Below are 16,011 nucleotides of genomic sequence, written 5' to 3'. Positions count from 1 at the left end.
CTTGGCAGAATGTGCGTAAAGAGAAAAAAGGCTCAAACACCCTCCTCCCAGTGATGTGAGGGATGGAGACAGCATCCCAGAATAGGAAGGAGGCTAGGATCCCCTGCACCCCAAACTGTCTCCCTGAATATAGAGGCTACTGCCAAATTCACTATCACTGCTTCACCACAGTGGTGAGGACGACCTCTGCAAACACGGTCTACAACAGTGTATTCCTTTTCAGTGTGAGGGTACAGAAGGCCACAGGCTGTGACTAGCTCCCTAGTGCAGCCCCTCTCGGTGCCATTGTCCTTTCCCATAGGCTACAGCAGGGAAGGGAAGCTGAATACACACTGCAACATTACACTGCCTCTGACTGCAAGAGGCAGCAGCTCTCTGCTGCTCCATTTCAAAGCAGAGATAACAGATGGTGTTAGCTCACCTAACTCCTAGGGCAGATGGTGCTATTGTTCCTGTTCAGCAGGAACAGAGATGTTAGGAAGTCAGATCTAGGTCATGTATCCAACTCCTTACCTGTGCAGAGAGAGGAAGCCCATTGCCCTTCAGCTTAATGGGCTCTTCACCCACACCTGGTCTGCCAGTTATAACAACATATAGGCTATGTCCACACTCGCAGCTTCTTGTGTGGGTAATATGCAAATGAGGTTAAGCATGGAATATCACCAAGCCTCATTTGCATACCTAATGAGCCACCTTTTTTTCCCAAAAGAGGCTCTTGCGCAAGAAGGAACGTCTACACTGCCCCTTCTTGCACAAGAAAAACCCTCTTGCGCAATGCCATTCTTCCTGAAAAGTAATAGGTGTAACGGCATTGCGCAAGAGGGTTTTTCTTGCCCAAGAAGGGGCAATGTAGACGCTCCTTCTTGCGCAAGAGCCTCTTCTGAAAAAAACGGTGGCTCATTAGGTATGCAAATGAGGCTCGGTGGTATTCCACGCTTAGCCTCATATGCATATTACTCACACAAGGAGCTGCAAGTGTAGACATAGCCGTAGTGTCTACAAATATCTAAACTGACAGGTGCATACTTTCAGCTATTTGGCTACAGTAGTTAGAGCTTCTCTTCCAATGTACTGCAGCACACTTACCTGCTATAGGGTGCGATTACTAATTTGTAGTGGTACTTTTGATCAAATAACTTTTGATCAAAGAGGTCATTGCAACCTGAATGTAAAGAGTGAACCAGAATTACTGAACAACTCTTGTACTGTAACTTGTTTTTAATTAGATGTTGCTTTACATTACAAATTGCAGCTCAGCCTAACAGAGTAGTTACTCTTCATGTCAAAATAAAACTGTCTCTTGCACAGCCTGGCTTGGTACGTTCCTACTCTTCTCTACCCCTTTCTTTGCCATTCAATGTGTAGCAGTCCCTCTCAGTGGTATCCCGGCAACTGAAATGACTCCTCTTTACTCCCTTCCCCTACTTGTTCTGGTACATTTATGCTGATTTTAAACAAAGGATAGTCTTGATTTGTCAGTTACAGGAATGCAAGAGCTGGCCCCATCTGCCTCTCCTTGGCTAAGCAAACAAGTCCTGGGTGTGATTTTACCACATAGCTCTCTGTATCCCGGACATCTGACTGTGGTCAGCCAGATGGCGAAAAACAATTCGACTAAGCCTCCAGCGCCGCTTCACACCTCGGGGACGGGATGTCAGCACGCATCTGTTCCGGATCCTCACAGGGCAGCTGTCACGTGGCAGAGCAGCAATCTCTTTATCTGCTATTTCCTGCAACAGAAGGAAGGGCGAGTGAGTTGGGCCCATCTGTTTCATGTTAGCTGCCTCACCAGTAGTAGGAATGTACATGATTAACTGATAAGCATCTGCCTATTGGTTGTGGTTAAACTCTTCTGCCAGCCATGCTCCTGGGAGCCAGCTGATACCCCACACTGCAGGTTCTGCAGACCCTGTAGTGCATCCTGACAGCCAGTGAGCACCCTTAGCCAACTTATATGTTGGCTCCTTATATGTTGGCTTCTGGAGTGCATCAGCTACTGGTCCTGCTCCTGAGAAGTTGGCTATAATGCAAGTTCTGCAGCAGCCAGCTCCCTGGGAGCAGGGCTAGCAGCCAGGAACCAGCTTATCAGCCAGCTCCCAACATGCACCAGCTCCAGGCTGCTGCCTTGCTCTGCGGGCTCAGATATTGCAGAGCCTGCAGCATGTGTAACCACTAAGATTTGTAATGGTTACTTAAACTTTTTTGTATCCCTACTCATCAGCTGAGAGGCTCCCAGGCAGATAAAGGAGTCTACTCAATCGGAGAGAGAGACCTACAGCAAGCAGAACAGTTCCTGCAGGGACCCAGTGTCAGAAGAGATTGTGGAAGAAGCACTCAATGTCTACCTAAAAGTCCTTCTGGAAAATAGGGATGTTAGTGGGTAACTGGTTACCCAGTAAGCAACAACCTTAACAGGTGATGCTTAACGGGTAACTATTAACCAGTACCCAGGGAGTAACCCTGCACCCATGGCCCACTGCGAGTAGAAGGCTGCTCTAGTTCCGCTGGGCCCCCGCAGGCTGAGAGCCGATAGCCCTGCGCAGAAGCGGCTCCGCTGGCCCCATACGGGCTGGGAGCTGGCAGCCTCATGTGGGACCTGGAGCATCCCCAGCTTAAATGTGCTTTTACATCCCTACTGGAAAGACTTATAAATGCCCCATTTTAATAGTGCATGTAGGTAAGTAGTCCCACTGATTTCAATAGGGCTATTTGAAATTAACCATATGGGTAAGGCTTTGCAGGATCAAGGACTAAGGTTTTAAAGTAGCAAGGGAGCAGAAGTCAGCCAGGATGTACAGAATAGTGGTAGAGATGTAGCCGTGTTAGTCTGGTGTAGCTGAAACAAAATACAGGACTGTGTAGCACTTTAAAGACTAACAAGATGGTTTATTAGATGATGAGCTTTCGGGGGCCAGACCCACTTCCTCAGATCAAATAGTGGAAGAAAATAGTCAACCCTATATACCAAAGGATACAATTAAAAAAAATGAACACATATGAAAAGGACAAATCAAATTTCAGAACAGAAGGGGGTTGCGGCAGGGGGAGGGTAAATGTCTGTGAGCTAATGGTATTAGAGGTGATAATTGGGGAAGCTATCTTTGTAATGGGTAAGAGAGCTAGAGTCTTTGTTGAGACCCCACGTAGAGTGTCGAATTTTAGCATGAATGACAGTTCAGAGGATTCCCTTTCAAGTGCAGATCTGCAGGAGCAGACTGTGGGGTCGGGTGGGAGGAGGCAGGTACCCAAATCCCCTGTCTGGCTCGGGGAGCAACCAGGGTGGAGCCTGAAAGCAAGTGCAGGGACAGAGCTTCCCTGCGCTGCCATGCCCCAACCAGGAGAGGGGGAACAGCAGTGTGTGGAGCTGCTTCCTCCCCCACCCAGACAGAGCCCACAGCTCGCCCCGCTGCAGAAGGGGGAGCCTGCGGCCATGGGGTCCGGGTCCCGGGGACGTTACCTGCAGCTCTTTGGGCAGGATGTTGTTTTTTCGGAGCGCGTTGATCCGCAGCCTCTCGTCCGCGTACTCATAAGCCAGCCTGCGCCTCTTGACGTCGCGCAGCATCCTCCAGTCCACGTAGTAGCCCCGCGCGTGCCCGGCCCACGGCGAGGGGACCATCTGCCCAGCGGGAAAGCGGCAGGTTCAGCCCCTCGCCCAGCCGCGTGCGCGCGCTGCAACCCCCCCCCCCCCCCGCCGGACCTTGCACCGCGGCTGCGCGCGCCGGGGCAGGGGCTGGGAGCGCGCGCGGGGGCCGCACAGGCAGTTCCCTGCGGGCGGGCTGCCACCCCGCGGCGCTGCGGGACCCGGCTGGCGGGGAGGGGCGGGGCCGGCGCGCGGGGGGGGACTGACCTGCAGAGCGGCCCGCAGCGCCCGACCCAGCATGGAGGCCGCCATCTTCCCCGCCTGCGCATGCGCCCGCGCCCGCGCCCGCGCGAGAGCCTGAGGGGCGGGCTGGGGGGGAGGGGCGGAGCGAGGGTGTCGCGGGGCGGGGCGGTTGGCGGTGGTTTGAGCGAAGGAAAGTGGGGGTTGGAGGGGGGGAGGAGGATGGGGGGGTTGGAGGAAGAAGGGGGGTTGGGGGAGGGGGGTTGGAGGGAGGAATGGGGGGGTTGGAAGGAAGAAGGGGGTTGGGGGGGGGGTTGGAGGGAGGAGTTGGGGAGGGGGGTTGAAGGGGAAGAAGGAGGGTTGGGGAGGGGGGTTGGAGGGAGGAATGGGGGGGTTGAAGGAAGAAGGGGGGTTGGGGGAGGGGGGTTGGAGGGAGGAGGGGGGTTGGGGGAGGGGGGGGGTTGAAGGAAGAAGGGGGGTTGGGGAGGGGGGTTGGAAGGAAGAAGGAGGAATGGGGGGGTTGGAAGGAAGAAGTTGGGGAGGGGGTTGAAGGAAGAAGGAGGGGGGGTTGGGGGGGGGGTTGGTGGGAGGAAGGGGGTTTGGAGGGTGTAGAGGAGTTAGGGGAAGGGGTGGTTGGGGGAGGAGGAGAGATTGGGGAGGGTGGTTGGGGGGAGGAAGAGGAGGTGGGGGAAGCATGGCTGGAGAGAAAAGGCTTTGGGAGGCTTAGGGTAGAAGGGAGGCTTGGGGGTGAGGGCTGGATGGGTTTTGGAGGGTTGGGAGAGTTTGGTGGAACCAGGCAGAGCCATGGGTTTGAATTGTGGTTTGTTCCCCTTCTGCAGCCCAACCCCCTGGCACCAGCTCTATTTCAGGCAAACCTGAGGAAGCTGCTGGCCTGAGTGACAGTGAAATCCACAGGTGGTAAAAGCTCCTGGCCTGGAGCGAGAAACCCTGTCCCGACTCCCCATGAAGACGAGTTCACAGGCCGAGATGCCTAATTTGTGTGTCTGGTTTTATTATCCACCAGACTGCAGACACTGTTAAGTGATTGCAGTTGTTTAAATGTATTCACTTTGTCTTATTCTGTTGCAAGGGCTTCTTAGTGCTCTACAGATGTAAGCTCTCCCCAGCATACGTGCAAATGACAACCACACAGAGGAAGATGTTGTAAAGGAAATTGTATATTGATAGCACCGATTGTGAGGGAATGTGGGGTTTTATGTAGCATTGCTGAGAGGTATTCTGCCTTCCAATGCAGAATTCAGCAGTGGTTACTGTTAGAGACTAGCAGATTGGATGGACCTGTGGGATCTTCTAGCAATCTTTGCTTCTGTGGAAAGAAGATAAAAACAGTGTTTCAAGCACAGGGGATCGCATTGCCCTCCCAAAGTGCCAGGCAGGGGTCCACCTACACTCTGCCCCCCAAATGCCTACTGTAGGTGCACTGGGAGAGGAGTGTTGTTGCTCCCAGCCCCCAGTGCTCGCTCTGCCTGAACTCCAGGGCCGGGGAGTATGGGGCTATGTGCCCTCCTCCCTCCCCTGTGTTCTGGGGCTGGGGAGACTGGGGCTGCATGCCCTCCTCATTCCCCACTGTGCTGGGAGGGGCTGGGGCCCTGCTCCACCCTACTTCCCTGTAGTGCTGGGGAGTGGGGCCTGGACAGAGGAGGCAAGGTTGGGGTCTCCTCCCCCAGCCCTACTTTTACCCTATGGCTTCAAGCTACAATAATCACTTAAAAGAGTAGTAATCTTTGGGTCAAAATGATCAAGGAATGTAGTTATTGGCTGGATAACTGGAGATTGAATCCACTTGGGAGTGATAATTGGGAGGGTCAGTGATGAGATGTATTTGAGGATAGCAATACAATATTTTCTAGATAGACTGTAGCGTACACACTTCCTGAGGGCTACATTGTGGAGGGAGGGTGATTCCTTACATTAAGCTCATCCACCTTGCAGGATTTGGGTTACAGCTGGCCAGGATTGTACAGCCCTTGGGCTTCTATTGAACTTGTTTCCTCCAAGAGGAATTCACCCATACTGGAGTGGGAAGTAGCTGTGGCTCTGCTCCCTTTCCCCTTCCCATCTAACAGAGGTCAGCAGAACTGAGTAGTTGCAGGAAGATATACTGCACTCCCTAGGAGTGTTGCAAAATACCTTTCTCTTGGCCTAGCTGGGGACCTTCCAGAGCTCCCCTGGGTCAGTGCATAATCTGCTTGAAACTTGGGTGAATTCCTACAGTGCAAATCCCAGCTTCCTGTGACTACATTAGCACGTTGTACCAGATCAGCGCTATTGCTGGTTGTCCATCAGTTTCTGGACTTGTGCACATTTCTGGTGCAGACAAAACCATAGGAGAGGAAAGTTGTCATCGTGCTGGGGGACAGAGAAGACCCCCTAATTCCTGCTCTTATTGCAGCTGTGTCCGTATGCAGGGAACAAAGAAGAGCTGGGCTAGACTTGCTATAGTTGCTTGCTGATACAAGCGAAGAGTCCATCATTAACAAGGATGTTGACACCCTCCTACCACTGCAGAGCTGATGAGATCTCTTGCTACCATTCTTGGAGGAAAGGGTGTGGCTCTTTTGCCCAGTTTGCCTTTCCTTTTATAGTGAAACTCCGCTTTTGTGCAGGGAGGAAGGGACCACAAACTGTTTTCGAGGTTTACACTGTGTAGGAACTTCATCCCAGTGCTGATGTCAGTCTGAATAAATACTGCCCTCATTTCATTAAACTGGTAGCCTTTGCAAAACCTCAGGCTAAGGTTTTGTGCAGACCTCAAGGATCTGATGTTGGGAGGAGAGAGCTTGTAAAAATGATGGGGATGGAGTTCCAACAGGAAAAAATGATGTAATGTGGCTAAGCAATATACCACACAACGTGGTCATTTTCCATTTAATATGTCTGTGCTGCATGTCCATAATTTCTAGGCATTTGGTTTGTCTCAGTCTCTTTTTCCCATCTCTCTCTCAGGCTGCTTCTTTGTCTGCCTGGCTATTCATAGGTCTTGTTCTTGGTTTTTAGAGGCAAAATTCACGTCTTCTCAGCTCACACATTTTGATGAAGTACTTGTGGTTTACAGGCATAAAAGAACTATCATGACCCTCTCACCCATGAAAAATGACTGGGAAATTCTGCATGGGTGGTATGTTTCTTCCTCTACTGTCTTGCCTTGAAAGAGTAGCTGCCCTTTTGCAATGTGTGGAATCTCAGTCAAGATGCTTTAAAGTAACTGTCTGCTGCAGTAAACAGAGTTGTGACTTCAGGGGGAACATATTTTCGGCTCTTTATTTTGAAATCAACCACTTAGCGAAATTAACAATTCATATCTGCTGGCTGCAGCACCCAGAAAGTTTTGCCTTTGAAATTAGCTCCTTTCACGGACCTGAAGTGCTTTCTTTTCTGACAGGTTTCCTACTGAGATGTCTGAGCAGAGGCAGAGGAGTTCTGGTGTGTTACAATAGAAGCACAGTTCTGTGCAGCCTGTTATTCGAGTCCTGGGGATTAATGTTTGTTTGTGCACAGCAAAATCAGTAGCATGATGAACCCCAACTTTTGCTAAAGAACATCAACTCCTTGCTCATGGCCTGACAGGACTGATTTTAGGGTTGAGAGGATAGATCAGCCTCCAGAGCCTATTCTATCCTGGGCCTCCCTGCCAACTTGGGTACTACTTGTGGTGGATGGTTTCTGTCATGTGGACCTCTGTTCTCTAGGCACTGGACTGAGACCACTAACTTGCATCACAAAAGTGCCATAGTATGGTAGCAATTTTCAGTCACTACTCTCTACAGATGGCTCGGGACCAGCAACCCAGAGGGGCAAGGCTCTGGGCTAAATCCTGCCCTGGTGCTGGCCCCTTTGCCCCGCTTTCAGAGAAAAACTGTGAGAGAGTTGACCTAGGAGGGTAATTGAGGGTAGGATATAGGAGCCCCTTACAGCTGTTCTTATCAAATGAAGATTCCTCTACACCGAGGGAATCCCCGGTACCTGAGGAGCACAGAGCTCTGAAAATACAAGGATAGCCAAGTTCTTGGACTGTAACTCATTTGTGAGCAGTTTGTTGTGATGCTAAAAACTCAAACTTTGTGCCTCTGAGCACCGAAGTTCCTTGCATGGTGCGTGTCTGGTCCCTGATGGGCTGAATGGAATGCTTAAAATCAAGTTTTTGGTGCTTGCAGAAGAGAATGATACATTTGCTTTTCCTAGATTTTCTTTATTATTTGCTTGACTTCTCCATTTCTGAAAACAGGCTGGTCAGCGAGCTCCTTTGCTAGAATATTTGTGGGCTGCAAATGCAAAAAGGGATATGGGCACAGCCCAAGAGATTTTGTTTACAAAAATAAAAACAATAATCGTGCATTGTTTTTTGCAGCATATGCCCTGCTGAGCAGCTACAGGGAGAGCTGGCGAGTCCAGCTGGAAAATGGCAGAGGTGAGTGTGGGAGGTGCTGTGTATGAGGAGTATGCCCCTGGGGAGGGTGCGGGATATAAGAGGAGACTGATGCCAGGAATCCAAGAGGACAAATGCAGCTCTAAGCTCTGTTATCTCTTGAATTTAAAATCCTGCTCTCGCATCACATCATAGAGTCCCATTTGACCCACCCAGTGCACAAACAGTAAATGTGCAGATGTGCACACTCTAATGCACACGTTGCCAGGCAAAGGCTGCTGAACTAAATGAGATTTGCACAACTGGCAGGTATGTAGGAATCCTGAGGAATATTTCCTATCCTGTACACTTGCCTGAGTTATGGGGAAGGCTGCATAATTCCCATGTACTGTGTTTTTCCCTCTGGCTTTTAGTAATTTTGTGATTTTTAAAAATATTCTTAATTCAAAAGAAGGTTATCTGCTCACAATTCCAAATTCTCCTCTCAAATTTATCCCCATTACATCACCCTTTGGGCCAGGAAAGGGCATGTCTGGAATCACACCACTGTTCTCCAGCAATTCTTAGTTGTAGATGGTTCCTTGGAGACGATAGCCAGCTAGCACAGGTTAGAGCAGCTGCCATGTTAGAGTCAGAGCTGCTAATGGGAAAGAATCAGGGAACTGTAGTTGGACATCTGATGGGCACGCTCCTCTTCCTCTGCCCTGGGTGGATCTCCACACAGGAGAGAATCTGGCCCTGAACTTCACTATTTTATTTCTCCAAGATTGTTACCAATAAAGAGCATGACATCATTGAGTAAATCAGAGCTGTCTGATGGATCATTGTTCCGACATCCTCTGCTGATGTGGGCAAAGCCTGTTGGAGTTCTTAGATCAAGTCAAGATTTGTCATGAAAGCATAGTTTTACCTTTTCCTGAACACCTCCTGGAGTCCTGTCTGCTCTCCTATTGCAGCAACCATTTAGAAAAACAAAGGAACAAGTAGGGCATATTAGAGTCCTTTAGATGATGAGAACTAATAGTTTCTTTAATGTGGATCTTCAGGATGTCCGTTAGCCTAAACTGTTTTGTCCAAGTGGTTGCAAGCAATGTCCAGAACCTCTTGAAAATACGGTTTTTGAATTCAGTTTGCCTTTGCTGACGAAGTTTCCAGAATATCTTTTTCTCCCTTCTTTCAGACCATTGTTGGTGGGAGTTGTTTAATCCAACAGCTCAGACGTAACGCCTTGACTTGCAGTCCTAGCGAGGGTTTGGAAAAATCTGCTCTGTGCAACAAAGTGCACCATACTTCATATCTGAGCCCAGAAGATGAGAGAAGGAGCCATCGATGCATGTCTGTGATACTTACCATTTGCACTGTGCCTTGCATTGCGGAGTGCTGGAATCCGCAACATCCTGGGGAGAAAGTTAAGTGTGATTGGGTCAGATCCTGAGCCTATTCTGAGCCAGGGTGGCCCCCTAATGTAAGTTAGGGTCAACCTGCACTCTAAATAGCTCCAGCTGCCAGTGTTTCCAGGGAGCCTCTGTGATAGGGAATCAGCAGGGCACGGAAACAACCTGGGTATGGCCCATTTTTCCTGGCTATGCTCCCTGTGCCAGCAATAGGAAAAGATGGTAACACAAACTGGGCTAATGGAGAATCGGCCGTGAACAACTGTGCTGGCTCTAGGGCCATGAGGCATAAAGTGCTGTATGATACTGGAGGATCTGGGCCATTGTCACCCTGTCACAGACTGGGAAACTGATATTGTGAAAGACTACAGGCAGTCCCCGGGTTATGTACAAGATAGGGACTGTAGGTTTGTTCTTAAGTTGAATTTGTATGTAAGTCGGAACTGGTACATATTGTAGGGGAAACTCTAGCCAAACATTTCTCCAGAGCTCAGTTTTATTCTCCCACACCTCACTTCCCTCAGTCCTTTATTCTCAAGCTGAGGTGTCTGCTGAGAAAAGCCGTTCCGCGTCTCCCTGGTCTGCTGGGGGGAGAGGGGCGCTAGCTTTGCGTCTCCCTGGTCTGCTGTGGGGGGGAGGGGCGCTAGCTTCGCGTCTCCCTGGTCTGCTGGGGGGAAGCAGCTAGTGCGGGGTTGCCTCACCCCGTTTGTAAGTAGGGATCCGATGTAAGTCGGATCCATGTAACCCGGGGACTGCCTGTAATTGACTTGCACCAGGCCCCTGCGGTGTGTCAGAATCTAAAGGGGGCCAGCGTGCAGCTGCTCCTGGCTCAGAGTCCTGTGCTTAGACCGTTGGCCCATGACATGTTGCCTCCCCTGAATCAGTCCCCAAGAGTCAAAAGGTCAAATGATAATGAATATAAAAGGCAAGAAATAAACCCAGAGTCCCAAGCCTCAAAAATAAAAGTACCCAAGGCAGCCTCAGTTGACAATAGAGTCCTGCCTGGAATACTGAAAAGACAGTGGTGCCTTTCTTGCCCCTCCTCCCCAATTGACTCCAAATGTACTTGGCAAAAATCTTCTGTCATGCTTGTTTTAAAGCCCTCTTCCCACTTATGAGCCCCCACTCCTTCAGTGGGGTAATATAATGAATTCAAAAAGCTCCTCCCAAAAATCAGGTTCTATCTTTATTGGATCCGCTTCTGTTTGTGGAAGAGACAAATCTATGAACCCACAGTGCTGCGATTTAATCGGAACGGGTTTTGAAGTTATACTTTTTTCTTTTTTGTGCTCAGTATGCCCAGGCCTCAGCAAAATGATGCTTTCAAAGCGCTTAACAGTGTATGGGACTTCACAGCAATTCTGAGATCTTTGCTCCTGTTTTTGCAAAAATATTAACATCTGCTGGTTTTTAGTCAAAACCTAGACATAAAGTGATAGGGTCTGATAGAATGAGAGACTGAGACACAGTGAAGAATTTTTCATTCTCTGTCAACCCTTCTTCATTCCTTATGGAAAGCTCAGAAGGGAAACACCCAAGTGTCTCTATTGGCTCCTTCCATCTAGCCTGAATGAGATTTAAACTCACAGAGGGGGAAAGAGATATCAGAAGCTGAGCTGGGAAGAGAAGAGCAGTTGCTAAAGCTTAGTTTGTTCCAGTTTCCTATTACAGGTGGCAGCCAAATCGGTGGGACCCTATTGCTTATCAGACAACTGAAGAATATTCCAGTGGTAAGGGGAACATTTTTCTAGTTTCCTTTAAGATAAGAAATGAGAATATGATTAGATCTTGATGAAGCATAAATGATATTTTTTTTCCTTTTATAGTGCCTTTCACCTAAACACCTCAAGCACTTTACACACACTAATGAAATAAGCCTCACCACACAGGTAAGTGTTATTAGAATATATATTTTCACAGACAATTGTGTTCCAGTTAATATACAGTATGTGCTTCAAGTTAAAATGTTTAAACTTGCTCAGAGTGTTTTCCTTCAAAGAAATATCTAGAATGAAATGTTGTTTCCATTGAAGCCAATGGGAGTTTTGCCATTTGCCTTCAGCAGTCAGGATTTCACTACTGGACTGGTTATATCAGGATCTGTTGTGTTATCTATAGTTTCTATTTCAGACACTGTTTTCTATGGTTTTTTTGTATTGTTTTATTGCCATGGGATCATACTAAGGTTTATTCATATTTACATGTTCTGATTGCCACACAAGCTAATATCAAACTGCTGATAGGGCTGTCAAGCAATTAAAAAAATTAATCGTGATTAATTGCCCTGTTAAACAATAAGACTCCAGCTGACCCCGAGCTTCATGCAACACTGCCCCTTTGAAACGCCATTGTGGCATTTCAAAGGGGCAGCACAGAGCGGAACCTGGGATCAGCTGTGCGTGCTGCCCCAACACCGCGGTGGTGTTTCAGAGGGGCAGCGCCACACAGCTGATCCTGGGCTCTGCTTGTGCTGCCCCTTTGAAACTCTGTGGTGGTGTTTCAAAGGGGCAGCACCACGGAAACACCTGCGATTAAATGCATGTTAAAAAAGTTATCGTGTGAATTCTGTCCTGCGTTAATCACAGGTGTTAACACATATTAATTGACAGCCGTTAATATATAAATTATCTACCTGCTCCGGAGCCTTTTTCATGTCTTACAGTGCACATATTATTTCACAGGCTCCATAAGACCAAAATATTTATGCTCTTTATCATCTGCTTATTTTTTTAAAGAAAAGTTTATTTCATTTGACCAGAAGTGATTAATATAATTCAGAATTTTTGTAATGATAGCATTTATAACAATTATCTTGCCTTAGAGAGAGACTTAATTTAATAAAATAATAGCTAATGCCACATAATGAATAATGTAAATATTTGATTGGTAAGTAACATATAAAAATGAAGCTAATGTTACACACTTTTTACAAAAATCCTTATTATATTAAAGAACTCAATCAGAAAATAAATAAAAGCAAAGATGTAGACATTTGCAAAGCAGTCTATGGGATTTAGACATAAATCTTTCAAACTAATTAATTAGGAAGCCTGGTACATTAAAAAATGTAGACCTTGTGGAAGAAAAAACACATGAGAAGAAAAAGATAATACCCAAAGGCCCCAACATTTACCTTACTTGTTCCCGTTCTGTTTTCTAATAACTGAAATAATCCAAAACTTGTGTAAACGTAGGTAATATGTCAGTTGGCAAGCAATGTCCTGGAAAAAGGCAGTATCACTCATGCAAAAAAACAAACAAACAAAAAAACAACAGTCTAACCAAGTTAGATTCAGTTGTATTCCAAGCAGAATGTGGTCAGCTCATATTGTACCTATAAGATATTGTGGCTTATATTGTAACTCATATTGTAGCTACAGCGTATTGTAAATCATATTGTAGCTCCATTTCTTCTGGAGCCCCAGATGTGTTTTGTGTTCCATTAAAATCAGAATTTAACTTAAACATGCTCATACACACCCACAAATTATTAAAAACATCAACCCACACAGGAAAATAAAATTGTTAGGAGCAGCTTTCTACAGGAAATGGCTTTGGAAATAGAAGCAGTCTCAGTGCAGAAAGTAAACATGAGAAATTCAGCCATTTACACAAAATTAAGTTTATGGAAACTGTAAAATAAGTAACTTGTCTTTTCAATCCACATGACTGAATGCCCCACTAGTCTGGATAAACAAGTATATGTATAATAGGCAGCAACTGGCCGGGATATGGACTAGAGTATTAGAGAACTGAATGGGAATTTTCCATTTCTAATTTCTGTGAAAATGTCTGCCTCTTGGGCACAGTGGGTATTGGGTATTTTGTGGGGTGCCAATGAATATAGAAAACCTTCACATATGAGTTCTGCTTTTCACTGGTGCTGGTGTCTATTTAGCCATTTTTCATTGGTATCGTTGCAATGTCAACAATGCAGAACGGGCTAGATTCTGCTCTCATTTAAACTAAGATAAATCAGCAACAACTTAATTGATCTCAGTGGCGTTACTACAGATCTACTCCAGTGTAACTGGGAACAGGATTTTGCCATGTACCTCTGACAATACCCCCTTTCCTATTTGCAAGCTGGTATTGCACATGACCCTGTTTCAGAGCTATTGAACTGTTAGGTCTTAACTAGGGATGTTAAATATCAGTTAATTGAATAGTCGATTAACCTCATGAATTCTTATTCGTTACTCGACTGTTCTATAGTACCTGGGGGTGGGGCCAACAGCCAATGCCTGTATCAGAGGCAGCAGCATGGGGTGCCAGGCGGGAGCTGGTCCACGAGGGGAGCCAGTTTAAAAACTAGCTCCCCTCGCGGACTGGCTGCCTGTCGCCCGTGCTGCTGCCTCTGATACAGAGGTAGCAGCAGCACCTGTTTGGGGGTGGGGTCTGAGCTCCTGGACCCGGCACAAGCTGGAACTGAGACGCGCTGCCTGCCCACCTGGCTTCTAATACACTTTAAATGCAGAGCCGCAGTGGGGTAGGTCCCAGACTCAGCACAAGCCGGGACAGAGATGAGCTGCTGGCCAGCCTGTAAAAAATTTACTAGCAAGGGAGGGGAAAATGTGTGTCGTCTACAGCATTAACTGATAAGCTTTAATTGACTTGGTTAATTGACTACACTATTACATCCCTAGTCTTAACACGGCAAATAATTTTATAGCCAATGTCTGTGCTGTGGACACTAGGATAGAGCTAATGGTGGCTACTCACACTCAAAAGCCGTTGAATCCCAACATTCCCAGGTTCAGACAGGCAGGGATGGAATAACTACGTTTCACAATATTTGTTGCACCATATGTGGTAAATGTTTGGCCATTTCCCTTTAGCTAGCCCTGCTTCAAGGAGCCAGCCCCCCACAGCCTTCCTCACGAAATGTCCATTGATGCTCAAACCTGTCTGTGATCCCAGCAAAGTGCTTTAGAAGCAGCTTTCTCTCCCCTCCAATAACCACAGCAGCCTTGGCAGTTTCATTCTGGCATTATCATCGAAACTGCTCCTCTCTGGGAAAAGCACAGCAGTATGAAATCCCATAAGGTTCAAGTCTCAGCCCCATGCTCGTTCTCCGATTAGCCATAAAAAAGATGGCTTTAATTTGAGCTAATACTTCTAACTTTTAAAGTATGCACATTTTCACCACCTCACGACCTGCCTTGGCCAGTGTGTCTCAACTTCCTTTAGCAAAATGTCTCAAAGCCCGACGTGCTTCCTTTAGGGAAAAGGAACATCCTCAGATGAACCTGATTTCCTCTATTTCTCTCCAGGATGTGGGCCTCGGATTTGCCTATCACTGTCTGCAATACTGGAGTTACCCTCCTCTTCCTGGGTCTCCTGTGTCTGTGAATCTCTCTAGTTCTACCTGAGCAGCACTGCCTGCATATATCCCCACTTCTCAGTCCCTCCTCTGCTGAAATCAGCATCTGTGGTTTTATCATCCCTTGTCTTGATTATAGTAGCTTCCATCTCTGCAGTGTTGCCATGCTTTAACTGAGCATGTACAGAATGAAAACAGCCAGGAGTCCGGTGGCACTTTAAAGACTAACACGGCTACCTCTCTGAAATGAGTCATGTACAGAGTGCTGCTCATTAGCCATGAAAAGATATGTAACCATGCCACCTACATCTTTAAACAATAGCCCTCTTTCCCTCCATTTCAGGATCTGGTTGAAAATGAACCCCATTGTTCTTAAAGCCCTCCGTAAACATGCTGCATTGACTTTTGGCCAGATCCTCTGCTGGTGTAGATCATTATAGTTCCAGCAAAGTTGATCAGGCCATGATGATTTACACCAGGCGATGAACCGGCTGATTGTCTCTCCATTCCCCTTTCTGTTCATCCCCCTTGCCTACTACCAGCATCCTCCCTGCCTCATTTCACAGTCTCACCACTATTGGACCTAGAACCTACTCCTTTGCATCTCCTGCCATCTGGAACAATCTCTGTGCATCTCGACTATGCATCTGTTTTCCTCTGAAAACGTACCCTAACTCCCGGCCTCTCTTTTCCACCACAATTTCTCTTTTCCACCACAATTTATTTTTTTAAACTTTGTAAATCTAGTATTTAACTTATGGAGTGTTTTGAGGTATAACTAATGTGTCAGACACTGTTCCAAGATAAAGCTGTGTTATATTTTGCAGAGTACAGAGAACTTATGTCATTTCCTTCTAGGTCATAAAGCAAGTCAGTGAATAGGAATCCAATCCAGGTGTACTCATCCTTATTGGTACGGTTTAAGAACTAGTTAAATGAGACTTAAATTATTCTTTCATTTCATTAGGCAGAGCATGATGGGAGCAGGGGAGACAGTGTAGCATCTACTGACAATATATCCAGCTCAATTAGTAAACTCTTGCTCTTGGGGGCACTGAAAGTTGCCAAATTATTATTTTTTTTAAAA

The 16,011-nt window shown here is 47.0% G+C and overlaps 2 protein-coding genes across 9 annotated transcripts in view; one reads left to right on the top strand and one right to left on the bottom strand.

Moving 5' to 3' along the window:
- Positions 1 to 1,198: 1,198 nt before the first annotated feature.
- Positions 1,199 to 3,920, bottom strand: MRPS14 (mitochondrial ribosomal protein S14). Its single transcript, XM_075936934.2, has 3 exons — positions 3,848 to 3,920; positions 3,458 to 3,616; positions 1,199 to 1,730 (listed from the first exon to the last, which is right to left on the bottom strand). Exons 1-3 carry the CDS (start codon positions 3,890 to 3,892, stop codon positions 1,548 to 1,550), a joined length of 387 nt encoding a protein of 128 aa, XP_075793049.1. The 5' UTR covers positions 3,893 to 3,920; the 3' UTR covers positions 1,199 to 1,547.
- Positions 3,921 to 4,497: 577 nt separating this feature from the next.
- Positions 4,498 to 16,011, top strand: part of TNN (tenascin N) — a 40,972-nt gene continuing 29,458 nt past the window's right edge. For 3 of the 8 annotated variants that reach the window (XM_075936912.2, XM_075936909.2, XM_075936911.2), the window contains exons 1-3: positions 4,498 to 8,249; positions 9,388 to 11,331; positions 11,428 to 11,490. The gene's annotated coding sequence lies outside the window, so the exon portion shown is untranslated. The remainder of the gene's footprint in view (positions 8,250 to 9,387; positions 11,332 to 11,427; positions 11,491 to 16,011) is intronic. The other 5 variants (XM_075936905.2, XM_075936903.2, XM_075936901.2 and 2 more) reach the window with 5 other exon arrangements.

The sequence above is a fragment of the Pelodiscus sinensis genome, chromosome 9 (genome assembly GCF_052426305.1).
Source record: "Pelodiscus sinensis isolate ZL-2025 chromosome 9, ASM5242630v1, whole genome shotgun sequence".
Lineage (NCBI taxonomy): Eukaryota > Metazoa > Chordata > Testudines > Trionychidae > Pelodiscus > Pelodiscus sinensis.
This window is presented reverse-complemented; position numbering and strand designations above follow the sequence as displayed.